This window comes from Scylla paramamosain, chromosome 5 (assembly GCF_035594125.1).
Source record: "Scylla paramamosain isolate STU-SP2022 chromosome 5, ASM3559412v1, whole genome shotgun sequence".
Classification (NCBI taxonomy): Eukaryota; Metazoa; Arthropoda; class Malacostraca; order Decapoda; family Portunidae; genus Scylla; species Scylla paramamosain.
In genome coordinates, this window is record NC_087155.1 from 28,060,056 (window position 1) to 28,072,555 (window position 12,500).

The following is a 12,500-nucleotide window of genomic DNA, read 5'->3' on the forward strand; positions in this document are numbered from 1 at the left end:
TCCAGCGGTGCCTCCTGCTGTAGCAGTATCGCGGCCACTGCCTGCTGCCGGTGCTCCACAGCGAAGTGTAGCGGCGTTTGGCCTAGAGAGAGAGAGAGAGAGAGAGAGAGAGAGAGAGAGAGAGAGAGAGAGAGAGAGAGAGAGAGAGAGAAAACTTTATTTTCCTCATGTTTTTCTTTCTCTACTTGACTTACACTTGAAAATAGTCATACGTTGACACACACACACACACACACACACACACACACACACACACACACACACACACACACACACACACACCTAGGTCAGTGCGCGCAGCTGGGTCGGCGTCGTGTTCTAGTAGCGTTTCTGCCACCTCCACCTGGCCGAACAAGGAGGCGTAGTGGAGGGGCGACAGGCCTGTGGGAAGGAAGAGGGGGAAGAAAGGGATGTGAGTCTCCTGTATACATCATCATCATCAGCAGCAGCAGTATTATTTTGTTGTTATTGTTGTTGTTGTTTATTTTCGTTTTTCCTTCCTCCTCCTATTCTTCTTCTTCTTCTTCCTCATCTTCTTCTTCTTCTTCTTCTTCTTTGATTTCAACGTCCCATAAACAAAGAACTATATCTGGGGAATCTTGTAACATCGTATCCATCTTTGTTCAGTCTTAATTATTTATGGACGCAGAAACCTTCCTTCCTTTAAAACTACTGGCAATGTAAAAATGATCAGTACGTGTGTGGTGAAGTTTCGTGTGTATGTGCATGAATAAATAACGAAAAGTGACTGTAATACTAGTGCGTGAGCAAAGATGATTTCCGTCAGCAAAGAAAAAATAATAATAGTAGTAACGATAAAATAAAGTAAAATGAAACAGATAAAATAAGACAAATAATATGAAATTAATAGATTAACAAATAAATGTTAATGAAAATATATCAATAAAATAAATAGATAAATAAATAAAAAAAAAAATCCCCTCTCACTGCAACCGAGGCAAGGACGCGTTAACCACTGTGCTGATGGAATTACGAAGCGCTGTTGCTGTTGGCGTGATAGCGGCTTGACTCTGCTGAGGATCACTGGGTGCTTAATTGTGTATGTTTATATCATTAGTTATTTATCTACTTGGGGAGTTTTTTTTTCTTTTTTACTGCTATTTCCATTTCGTAATTTCATTCCCCAGAAGGTGCTTATCGTAATATCCTCTTAAGATTCTACTTCCAGTGTCGTAAAGATGTTGGCAGTGAATCGTGTGATGATATACTAGTGTGTGTGTGTGTGTGTGTATGTGTCTGTGTGTGTGTGTGTGTGTGTGTGTGTGTGTGTGTGTGTGTGTGTGTGTGTGTGTGTGTGTGTGTGTGTGTGTGTGTGTGTGTGTGTAGTGATAGTTATGACGATAGTAATGATGATAATAGTAATAATAGTAATAATAATGATAAGAAGAAGACGACGAAGAAGAAGAAGGAGGAGCAGGAGGAAATGGAGCAAAATGAGGAAGAGAAAGAAGAGGAGGAGGAGGAGAAGGAGGAGGAAAAAGAGGAGGAGGAGGAGGAGGAGGAGAAGGAGGAGTAAAAGGAGGAGAAAAAGGAGGAGGAGGAGGAGGAGGAAAAAGAGGAAGAGGAGAAAGAGTAGGTGGAGGAGGAGGAGGAGGAGGAGGAGAAAAAGAAAACAATAAAAAAGGAAGAAGAAGAAGAAGAAGAACAACAACAACAACAACAACAACAACAACAACAACAACAAACGAAAAAGAAAGAAGAGGAGGGGTAGGAGAAGAAAGGAAAAAAACGTACACAACAACAACAACAACAGCAACAAAAAACAACAAAACCATCACCACCACCACCACCACCACCACCAACCAACAACAACAACAACAACAACAACAACAACAACAACAAAGAAACCTACCGCCCTTGTCCTTGGCGTTCACCAGGGCCCCGTGATCCAGCAGGGTCCGCACCACCGCCGTCTGTCGCTGCTCGCTGGCGTAATGCAGGGGCGTCTGGCCTGGGGGAGGGGGAAGCGGGGGTCAGAGGGTCAGGGGGTCAGCGGAGGCTCAAGAGCTCTCTGCTGCAGGGGAAAAGGAGGCAGGAAATCGTAGTTCTAAAAGGATATACAGTTTCGTGGTTTCCCAGATGGTTATGAGATGATATACGAGTAGTAGATGAATCTCTCTCTCTCTCTCTCTCTCTCTCTCTCTCTCTCTCTCTCTCTCTCTCTCTCTCTCTCTCTCTCTCTCTCTCTCTCTCTCTCTCTCTTACTTCCTATAGCTCAGACATTTCTCCTGGATTGACTAAGAGAATAATATGCATTTACTGGAATGCCTGTCGATGTTTACAGTTAATGATTGAATATGATGTATTACAGCGTGGTGGTCAGTCACCTGCCACGTGTTTGGGATCCTCGTGTGTGTGTGTGTGTGTGTGTGTGTGTGTGTGTGTGTGTGTGTGTGTGTGTGTGTGTGTGTGTGTATAATCTGTCGTGACCCTGTGACCCGAGTGTTTGAACCCATCCGCCTCGTAGGTAAGAGTAGAGTGTGGGAAGAGGAATATCCATCATTATTTTGTCATGGGGTGTGATGAGTGAAGAGCGGTGTCACTGGGAGAAAAGATGAAGAAGAAGAAGAAGAGGAAGAAAAAGAAGAAGAATGTAGTGATGATGATATGGAGGACGAAGAGGAGGATGAGAAGGAGGATGAGCAGGAATAGCAACAACTAGAAGAGCAACAAGTTTCCAGCGTCAAGCAAGAAAGGTCATTATAAAGATCATAAAAGAAGAACAAGAACAAGGAGAATTAAGAGAGAGAGAGAAGGAGAGAAGGAGGAGAAAGAGGAGAAAGAAGAGGAGGAGGAGGAGGAGGAGGAGGAGGAGGAGGAGGAGGAGGAAAGAAAAAGAAGAAAAAAAGATGATGATGATAATAATGATGATGACAATAAGAAGATAGAAAAGAAGAGGAAAAAGAAAACGAGGATAGGACAAAGGAGTAAGAAGATAACCAGGATGAGAATAAGAAGGAAGAGAGGAGGAGGCAGAGACGAAGGCGAAGGCGGAGGCGGAGGTAGTGTACGCACAGCAAGATGGAAGAGGACACGTGGACGCCCCGAGGGTCAAGGGTGAGGCGGGATCAGGGTCACATCTCGGGTCATCGTTAGGAGCAGGCTTGGGTGACGTGCTTAAGGGTCACAAGAGTCGAGTGTCTGGCCTCACAGCAACCCTTGTCCTGCGATACCCGTCCTCCGTACAGCGAGCCTCTTCACTCGCTGTAGCTATGATGCAACGCTCCTCCTAACATTGTACCTTAGCAAACCCTGCAGGGCCCGGAGTGAGGAGGATGTAAAGGAAATAAACAGAGTGGGATGTGTGAGGGGGAAATTCCAACGTGTGGTAACTTAGGGGGAACTAGCACAGACGATTCATAGTTAGGGTGGTGGTGATGGTGGTGGTGATGGTCTTCACGGTCTTTCCTTCATCTCCCGGGGAAGGTGGTGACGGAGTGCATAAATGACGGGACAGGATTGTTTGGGGAAGATAAGGTAATCACGGTTGTGGTTCGGGTTTAGAGCAGACGGCGCCCTGGCTGCAATTGGAAGACACACACACACACACACACACACACACACACACACACACACACACACACACACACACACACACACACGCGCGAAAAGAACAGGTGTGACTCGTGGAAATGAAGAGAAAAAATGGGCTTGGTTTTTATGAATGGGATAAGCACAGGAAGTCTGGCTTGCGGGTGGGGAAGGGAGGAAGGGATTTGCTTGTTAGTTTCATTAGAGCGAATTGCTTGTGTGAAGCTGGAGAAGACAGAGGAGATACTTTGTTTGAAGAATTGGGCAGAAAACTTTAGTTAGTAGCTAGAAAGAGTAAAAGAGGTTCCTGTATATGAGGAAAGGATGGTGCATTATATCAGAGAAATAGGAGAAGAGCTATACCATTATTGTCAGTGGCGAGAACATTGGCGTTGTGAGCGAGCAGGGCCTCCACCACTCCCTTCCGCCCCAGCCAGGCCGCCTCGTGCAGCGCCACCTTCCCTGCAACAGAACCAGTACGTCACTCCCTCCTGACAGAATCGATCTTCTGGCTTAATGCATTTACATTTAAAATGTCTCTCGATATAGCATGGTCTTGAAAGTTTCTGTTGTATAAACTATTTAAATCTTCAAATTACTCCTTTTGATTGCTTCAAGAAATCGTATGTATATCAATAATCAATGTTAACGTAGAATTTTTATTTATTTATTTATTTATTTATTTATTTATTTATTTATTTATTTATTTTTTTTGTCATATGAAAATAACTTTATAATTATTTCCTTTCTCATGGCCAACTATTCACGTTCTATATGAAGCTGAATCTCGCGTAAATATTTACTGTCGCGGAGGACATACTGACCGGTGGCGTCCACAGCTGCCACATTGGCGTCGTGTTCGAGGAGAAGACTGACGATGTCCTCGCGGCCAAACGAGGCAGCTTCATGCAGTGCAGTCTTTCCTGGGGGTAGGAGGAGGGTGTGTTTTGATCCATGTATCGTGCTGTTGTAGAGGTGGCAATTGTGCTTGAAAGTGTTAATTGCATACACAAAGTAATCAGAGAATTGTAGATCCGCAGTAAACACTGAAAATATGATTATTTTTTTTTTTTTTATGCAGTAGTTAGACATAAAAATAAGCTTCATCTGCACGAAGACAGCGATGCAGCATTATTATAAAGCGAAAACTGAATAACGATTATTAAGAAGAGTAATTTTTTACATTATTATGTGGCTCACAAGAGCTTGGACATTCAGTAACTACATAAGCTAGAAGATTTAGTACACGAAACTACAGCATAAGCACGGAGCCATCTCATAAAGCATACTACGCCCAACTACTCCCTAGCTGGCGGCCTGCGTCACGCATGCCAAACTAGCTACAACTCGTGCCGTTCTACGCCCGTGTCAATTACTGCCTCTGCTATCAACCATCCTGCTTACATCTTGAAACTTAACCACTCCACCAGGCACCACCCATGCCAAACCCTTGCCACCTCCACCGCCTTCACCCCTCCCCTCACCTTGGCAACCTACGCAAGCCGCTACAGCCTTCAGACTCACCCCACTTGTCACTCACGGACATGTTGGCTTGGTGGGAGATGAGCTCCTGCACCACGCCCAGACTGCCGCTACGGGCACCAGCCTGCAGCGCCGTCTGCCCTGCGGGAGTCACAGCACCGCCCTCAGTCTCAGAGGGACCCCATACACCCCTTCGGGTCTACTCAAAGGTCACTCACCAGGAACACTTGTTCTATGTGACGCATTGTTGACTGTTTATTTTTGTTGCAGAGGAGGTTATTTAAGGGTGGTGGGATCAGAGAGAGAGAGAGAGAGAGAGAGAGAGAGAGAGAGAGAGAGAGAGAGAGAGAGAGAGAGAGAGAGAGAGGAGTACTTTTGGCCTAGCATCAAGCCAAGAACAAGCTATTTGAAATGACTGGGAAGTAATTTTATAAAGTGGTACTGTAGCAAGAACTTAAAGTACAATTATTAAAATGTTTAATTATGATGATAACCATCACCATTATAGCATTTATTTATTTATTTAGTTTATTTATTTATTTGTTTATTTGTTTTTGTTTATCTATTTATTTTATTTATCTATTGATTTATTAGTCCACTTATTTGTATACGTATATATCTCACCTTCTTTGCCCCTCAAGACGGCGATGACCGTTTGTCAATTTCGAGCGCGCGCGCGCGCACACACACACACACACACACACACACACACACACACACACACACACACACACACACACACACACACACACACACAAAGGATGATAAGATTGCTCCTGGCGGGAAGCACAATCACAGTTTCTCGACATAGTTTCTTACTTACTCACTATTGGTGGTCAGCGGCTGCGATGTTAGAGGACACATGGCTCACCATTAATAATAATAGTGATAGCAATGGTAATAATAATACCTGCATCATCCGTGCTGTCGATCGGAATACCGTCGTCCAGCAGCGCCCTCACTTCCTTCACGCGTCCCTCCCGCGCCGCCGTTATCAGTGCCACAGCCTCACCTGCGGCGGGGGCAGGAGGGAGTTGGGGACACTGAACTACCAGTCATGTACCTCATACACAAACACTAGTCGCCAGGGATTCAGAGCAAAAACAAAAATATCACATTCAGGTCTCTCTCTCTCTCTCTCTCTCTCTCTCTCTCTCTCTCTCTCTCTCTCTCTCTCTCTCTCTCTCTCTCTCTCTCTCTCAGTCAATCATAGTTAAACAGTGTTGTCATCTCTCCCATCTCGTATCAATGACCATATCAAGAAATACAGCACCAGCTCGCTGTTTATTAACACTCACCCGTTGAAGCGTCAGTCAGTGAGGGCAGGACTGTCAGCAGCAAGGCCGCTACCTTCACCCGGAATGCCATTTTCCCTCGTGGTATTATGGAGGGCGCTCAGTGTCCCGCCAGGTGGCATGCGCGTCAGCCAGGTGACTATAGAGAGAAGCAACAGAGGCACGCAATCATAGCCACAGTGCCAAGTGCAGGTGCCAGGTACAGGGCAGTGTGACTTCCCTGCCTCTGGCCGGGAAGGGAGACAGGAGGCACAGGAAAACGCAAAGTATCTGTCGTCCACTATATTTCGTCTGTTCCGCAATGCTATTTTAACGCTGCTCTGGTCGGTGAGGTACTGTGCCCAAGGTTAGAGACCTTGGTGTGGCCAGCATCCAACACACTGCTCGCCCTGGTGACCAGCGTGTTTCCAAGGTCCTTGCTCTTTGTACCCAGCTTGCACGTTTGTCTCCTACCTTCAGCCGAAAGGAAGTGACAATAATAATAACAATGACAATAAATGAATAGCAGGGAAGGCGTCGCACTCAAATTGCCTTTTGTCACTTAGCGATTTGTGACCGAAATGTCTACTAATACTACCAATAAAAATTTTCCATTTATGTACAGCTGGGTTAAATCATTGGAATGCACGATGTCTTGCTGTGAGAAACTCTTTTTAATGTTACCAGTCAATTTTTTCTCTATTGCGTTCTGTGATCCTCTGATTAACTGCGAGAGCATCACCACTGGGCGGCACGAGGGTTTGTGCCGGAGTAAGGGGAAGGGAGAACTGAGAACGTGACCCGCCACGCCGAGAGGCACCCACAGACTCCCGCCATCACCTCACATCCCTCCCCCCACACGCCCACTTTGTTTAATAATACTTACATTCACGCCCGCAACTCCCTCAGACTTGTTGGCAGCAGAGGGCTCTGGTCGCGGGATGTGGTGATCGCATCTCGCTGGTGACGATGAGGATCCACTGACTGGACAGGATACTTACCTTTTTTTTTTTTTTCTGGACAGACTGACAGACCAGTATGGTCCTTACTGTACTTACCATGGACATGTTTACATACGCATGCACGCCAGACGTGTTCCGGACCCTGCACCATGGTATCGCTCTTTGCAAGTGAACAATTTACATTGATAACCATCCCTTTCAAATCAAGATATACCCTAAACCTGTTTGACCCGAACTTTTGATTATTACCTTTTATTATTATTATTATTATATATATATATATATATATATATATATATATATATATATATATATATATATATATATATATATATATATATATATATATATATATATATATTTTTTTTTTTTTTTATTTATTTTTTTCTTCTTTTTTTTTTCTTTTTTTTTTCTCAGAATTTAACAGAACCAGTGAAATGTAACAGCAAGTGTCACAGTTCTCACCAGCTCTGCACACGTGTATTGTTGTGAATTCCTTTATCACCTCTAGGCCTAATAGTGAGCATAACACACACAAGAGTGAGTGAGTGTGACACTCACTCAAAAAATTCAATAAAAAACAGCAGTGTGTTCTTGCCCATAATTTCCTTTCTTTTACTTCTGTCCAAACTCTTCAATATTCTCAGTCTTTCTACAAGCAAAGCAAAGCAAATGAGCATGATAAGACTAAGCCTCTGTCTTTATTTATTTTTAATTTTCTTCTTTTTTTCTGTCAGGTCCCTAAAATTTCATGTAAAGTTATATGGAATAGCAATAATACCAAATGAATAAATGTAATAGTTCTCCTTGCAAAATAGGTTTTCTTTAAAATCGGAAAGTATTTGCAGGGTAACTAAGTTAAAAGTGTGTGTGTGTGTGTGTGTGTGTGTGTGTGTGTGTGTGTGTGTGTGTGTGTGTGTGTGTGTGTGTGTGTGTGTGTGTGTGTGTGTGTGTGTGTGTGTGTGTGTGTGTGTGTGTGTGTGTGTGTTTCGTCCTTATAAATTCACATTTTTTTTCTCTTTCTTCAAGTGACACTTGCCTATTTTTACTTTAATTAGAGAAAGAAGGTGAATGAAGAAGAGTTTGGACAGAGGAAGGTGTATAGTTAGAAATGAAAAGACTGTAGAGAGAAAAGACTGTGGGCAGACCACATTGCTATTTTTTATATAGGAGGTTTTCTGTCTGTGTCTTCATCGGTGATTCAGTGGTGACACTTGCCACTTAGGGAGTTGATTTAAGTACATACAGATTTTCTTAATCTGTCTCCTGCTCCGTGGTCTTTTCTCTTTTCACTTTGTTTCTCTAGTCTTTTTAAACACCGGGGTAAGATTTTCCTTCATCTTTCATTTCGTCTTACTTGTTTTAGTGTTTCGTTCACATGGCAACTCTCCTTGATGTGGCTTGTGTTTTATCCCCTCTCCGCTTTGTTAAGTCTGCCACCTGGATGCGCCTGGTGGATTGGAACTAGACCCTTGTGCTGACGCGATGGCATATTTTGTAAACACTGCTAACAGATGGAAAATTTTATCATGAGGAAGTAGACTTGATTTATAACCATCAGTATTAATCAATAGTACTTATTAACATTAGTCAAAATGTCAAGATATTAATTTTTGTTGCTTATTTATTTATTTACTTATTTATTTTTCTATTTATCTATTTGTTATCTAGCATTGTATGAAGACAAGTATAAGAGCTACCTTCCGTAACCATGTGCTACTACAGAGTGCCTCTACCTGTACCATGTTCATCATTTCCCTTCATATCAGTATGTTTCATCTTCATTTTAATGCTACGTTTCACATAAAAAAAAAATTGTGTGTATATATATATATATATATATATATATATATATATATATATATATATATATATATATATATATATATATATATATATATATATATATATAAACATGTAGTTAAAGCGAATGGTTAAATAAACAATTAAGATAAGTAAATGTAAATAAGTAAGATAAATGAAGTCAATCTTTTCACAGTTCTTTATCATCCTCTTTCCTCTCTCATTTTTCACTTGCATTTATGTTATTCCTCTAAATCTTCTCCCGTATCTTGAGAGAGAGAGAGAGAGAGAGAGAGAGAGAGAGAGAGAGAGAGAGAGAGAGAGAGAGAGTTTCCTTTTGCCTCGTTGTGTTCAGGACGGACAAGTGAAAGAGAGAAGAAAAAAAAATACTTCTCAGAATAATCCGACCCGATCGATAAAATAATTATTCACTGCTTAGCGCTTTTAAAATTTTACGAAAAAAAAATCATATCCCACATTAGAATTACTAAGGTGATAATGATTATGAATTGTTGCATCGGCTACTAGTAACAAACATATCATCTTCATTACAATAAAATATCCATGAAATATAAAGGAATTATTTTAGTCACTTTATTGGTTGTAAAGAAGAGCTCAACGTGGATAAAGTTTGTGTACTACATGTGTTTCGCCAGTTGGGTGGGGTGGGCGTGCAGGCGGCAGTCGCTGGGACACCTGTGGCGCCCCGCGAGGGACAGCCAGCACCTGGCAGTGTGTGGCCCCGCGTCGTCTGCTGCTCCCATCGCCTCAAATAAAACAGACCCAGAGCGTAACGTATAGTTCATGTTTCATCATATTCATGTTATAACGTGAATGTAGTGTTGTCTTAGTGCGTGAGAGTAAGGCTAAGGTACCCCTCAAGTGTTGCGTTTTCCTTTACATACAGTGTGTGTATATTTATTTTTATTTATTTATTTATTTATTTTTGCTTTGAGCTTCTCGCTGGGATATTCAGTGTTGGGTTTAGGTCATCCAACAAGCATTTTATCGGACCATCTCGTTATTCCAACGAATGTGACATTCAAGCCTCATGAAAAGGCAGTCAGTGGACGTGAGACGCTAACAAACACCTTACGGGGCGATGATGAAATTCCCCTACTGTAGTTGTTTCCCAGAGCCTCCGCACACATGTCTCCATGCGCCGACTCAAGTAGTTCTACAAACTTACCCGAGATCTCGATAGATTTTGCTGAGTAGATTTCCTATAAGACGAAATGTTTACTGCGCATCTGCACGACACGTTTCTCGAGTCAAAATATTTTGTCATTGCATATTTCTCTATGAAGATCCTACGAGCTTACGTCATACCTTTCCAGGGAATAGTACTAGGTATTATTAACCAATAGGGAAGTGAAATTCAACTGAAATCAGCCAATGAAAATCATGCTTATATCGCTGTATGGTAAGGAGATGAAACCTTTCATATCACGTGAACATTAGGGAATAATTTATTTAACATCCGTTCAAGAACTACTTTGAAAATCATGTTTGAGCCATTCTAGTTATTATATTAGGTTTTAGAATATCCAGTCGTGTTATATGAATAACAAGGGCATATGAGTAAACGATGCTTATTGTGAGCATCAATAAAGTTTTGCAAGTAACAGTGACCTTTAGGGCGAAATTTAATGAAATATCATGAAGCGTGGTGACATGTGGCAGTCTTGGTGGCGGAGCAATACAGGGGCGGGTGGCGGCGGGCGGGGGTCCGGTGTGACGCTGTGACGGAGCTCTGACGTGGACCCTGACGTAGCCGCTCATCTTCCAGTAGGAGTTCGAGTTGAGCGTCCCGACTGTCGACGTAACGGCCAGGTAGGTCCCCATCAACAAGTTCCCGCCATCCTGTCATCCGTTCGACCGCCCGGCACGGCACCGTAGGCCTCCGCCCAATTTTTGGCGATAAACATGGCCACATATGAGAACTGTAGGCAATGGCGCAGAGAAATGGAAGCTACAGTCGCGGGTTTACAGGAAACAAGATTGTCGTGGTGCAGATACTTTAATAGATAACCAGAGCGACGTAATTACGCCATTAGTGTTGAACACTAGATGTCAGGTGGAGCAATGGTGCCAATAAGGGCAGTATGTTGTTAGGGGGCGGAGGATAATCAATGTCTGCAGGTGCACTACGCAGGTGTTGCGCACCAACTGTTGCCTTCACTTAACATAGATTTTTTTTTCTCACTTAATGAGAGTTATGGGTTGGTATGATGCTAATTACGTGCCGAAAGTAGGAAGACTGCGCGTGACGGTCCACTGTCGAGGGTCGTGGGGCGGAAACCTGGTGCAGCAAGTCCGACTCGTAGCGGCCTAGCACACTGGTGGGGCTTCCTGTAGATGCTCTGATAACATGTTAACACTTCTCCACGCTCACGTATTATTTTCGTTTACATGCGGTAGGATATGTGCACGAAGGTGTTGCGTGGCGGGCGCAGACTACCTTGTATCTGTATGTGGTGGGGCGAGCTGGTCTGGCCGCGGCCCTGTTATGCGTTGCTACGTGGGCGGCAGCCGCAGCACACCTGACAAATCTTGTGATGTGTTACCGCCGCTGCAGTGGCGTGTGGCCGTGGATCGAGCACCGTTTTGTTTTGTTTTTTTCATTATTGTTGTCTCGGATGCTTAACTGACAAAAAAATAAATTTATTAATTTGTTATTAGTTTTTCATACGCGAATTAACGAAGGGCAAGTGGGTGCTGTTCAGTCGCCACACTGAGGCAGACAAAAAGTGGACGAGCACCTTGAATTATGCAGGACAGGCCGAGCCAAGGTGGTGGTGGTAGTGGACTACAAGGTGCGGGGACACTTAGCTATTCCCGATAGATTGATTGCAAATTCTCTTGTCGCGTGGGCACTTCGCGGGGAGTGGAAGAGCGTCGTGTTGCCTCATTCCTGTCCGTGAGGTGACAGAGGCGGAGTGGCTGGCGACGGGAGGTAGCTGATGGTGGAGTAGTGTGGTGGCTGTAGGCGGGGCTTGAAGATGGGAGGGGTGAGTGGCAGACCGGATGCACCTTATCGGAGGAGCAGAGATTGTACGGAGGTTGTTGACGAGTCTGTCTGTGAGCCTTAGAGTTAAAATCCACTGAAGTGAAAATACAATAAATTTGAGAAACCATGGTTCAGACACAGGCACTGTGTAGATCATAAGATGTGATAATGATTTAATAAAAATAAAAAAAACAGGACGGGACGAGATGCAACTGTGGGGAGTCACGTGTAGTAATCCGTCTGTTGTGTGTGTGTGTTCTCATTACTCGCAAGACTTGCGGTGATAAGTTGGCTAGACTTAGCAGACACTGCGTCATTTATATATAAAAAAAAAAGTGTGTGTGTGTGTGTGTGTGTGTGTGTCCAAAGGCAACGGCGAGTAGAAGGGAATTTGAACGAGGAAATGGTGATTATGAT

General features: G+C 43.4%; 2 protein-coding genes and 1 long non-coding RNA gene across 9 annotated transcripts in view; 1 reads left to right on the forward strand and 2 right to left on the reverse strand.

Annotated features, from left to right (window-relative positions):
* LOC135100771 (ankyrin-3-like) overlaps positions 1-7,409 on the reverse strand; it is a 17,779-nt gene extending 10,370 nt beyond the window's left edge. The window contains exons 1-9 of one of the 5 annotated variants that reach the window (XM_064004074.1): positions 7,051-7,409; positions 6,333-6,782; positions 5,945-6,046; positions 5,077-5,175; positions 4,377-4,475; positions 3,916-4,014; positions 1,874-1,972; positions 283-381; positions 1-82 (exon numbers count right to left, since the gene is read on the reverse strand). The exon at positions 1-82 is cut by the window's left edge and continues 17 nt beyond it. In XM_064004074.1, the coding sequence (XP_063860144.1) occupies positions 1-82; positions 283-381; positions 1,874-1,972; positions 3,916-4,014; positions 4,377-4,475; positions 5,077-5,175; positions 5,945-6,046; positions 6,333-6,402 (749 nt within the window). In that variant the 5' untranslated portion in view covers positions 6,403-6,782; positions 7,051-7,409. Of the gene's footprint in view, positions 83-282; positions 382-1,873; positions 1,973-3,915; positions 4,015-4,376; positions 4,476-5,076; positions 5,176-5,944; positions 6,047-6,332 lie in introns of all 5 variants that reach the window. The other 4 variants (XM_064004073.1, XM_064004076.1, XM_064004075.1 and 1 more) reach the window with 4 other exon arrangements.
* A 3,110-nt stretch (positions 7,410-10,519) lies between these two features.
* On the reverse strand, positions 10,520-12,044 carry LOC135100778 (uncharacterized). The gene is made up of 2 exons (XR_010268915.1): positions 11,836-12,044; positions 10,520-11,720 (listed from the first exon to the last, which is right to left on the reverse strand). It is a non-coding gene; the product is annotated as an uncharacterized LOC135100778 (long non-coding RNA).
* Positions 10,766-12,500, forward strand: part of LOC135100773 (cyclic AMP-dependent transcription factor ATF-1-like) — a 47,602-nt gene continuing 45,867 nt past the window's right edge. For 2 of the 3 annotated variants that reach the window (XM_064004084.1, XM_064004085.1), the window contains exon 1: positions 10,766-10,906. The gene's annotated coding sequence lies outside the window, so the exon portion shown is untranslated. The remainder of the gene's footprint in view (positions 10,907-12,500) is intronic. The other variant, XM_064004083.1, reaches the window with a different exon arrangement.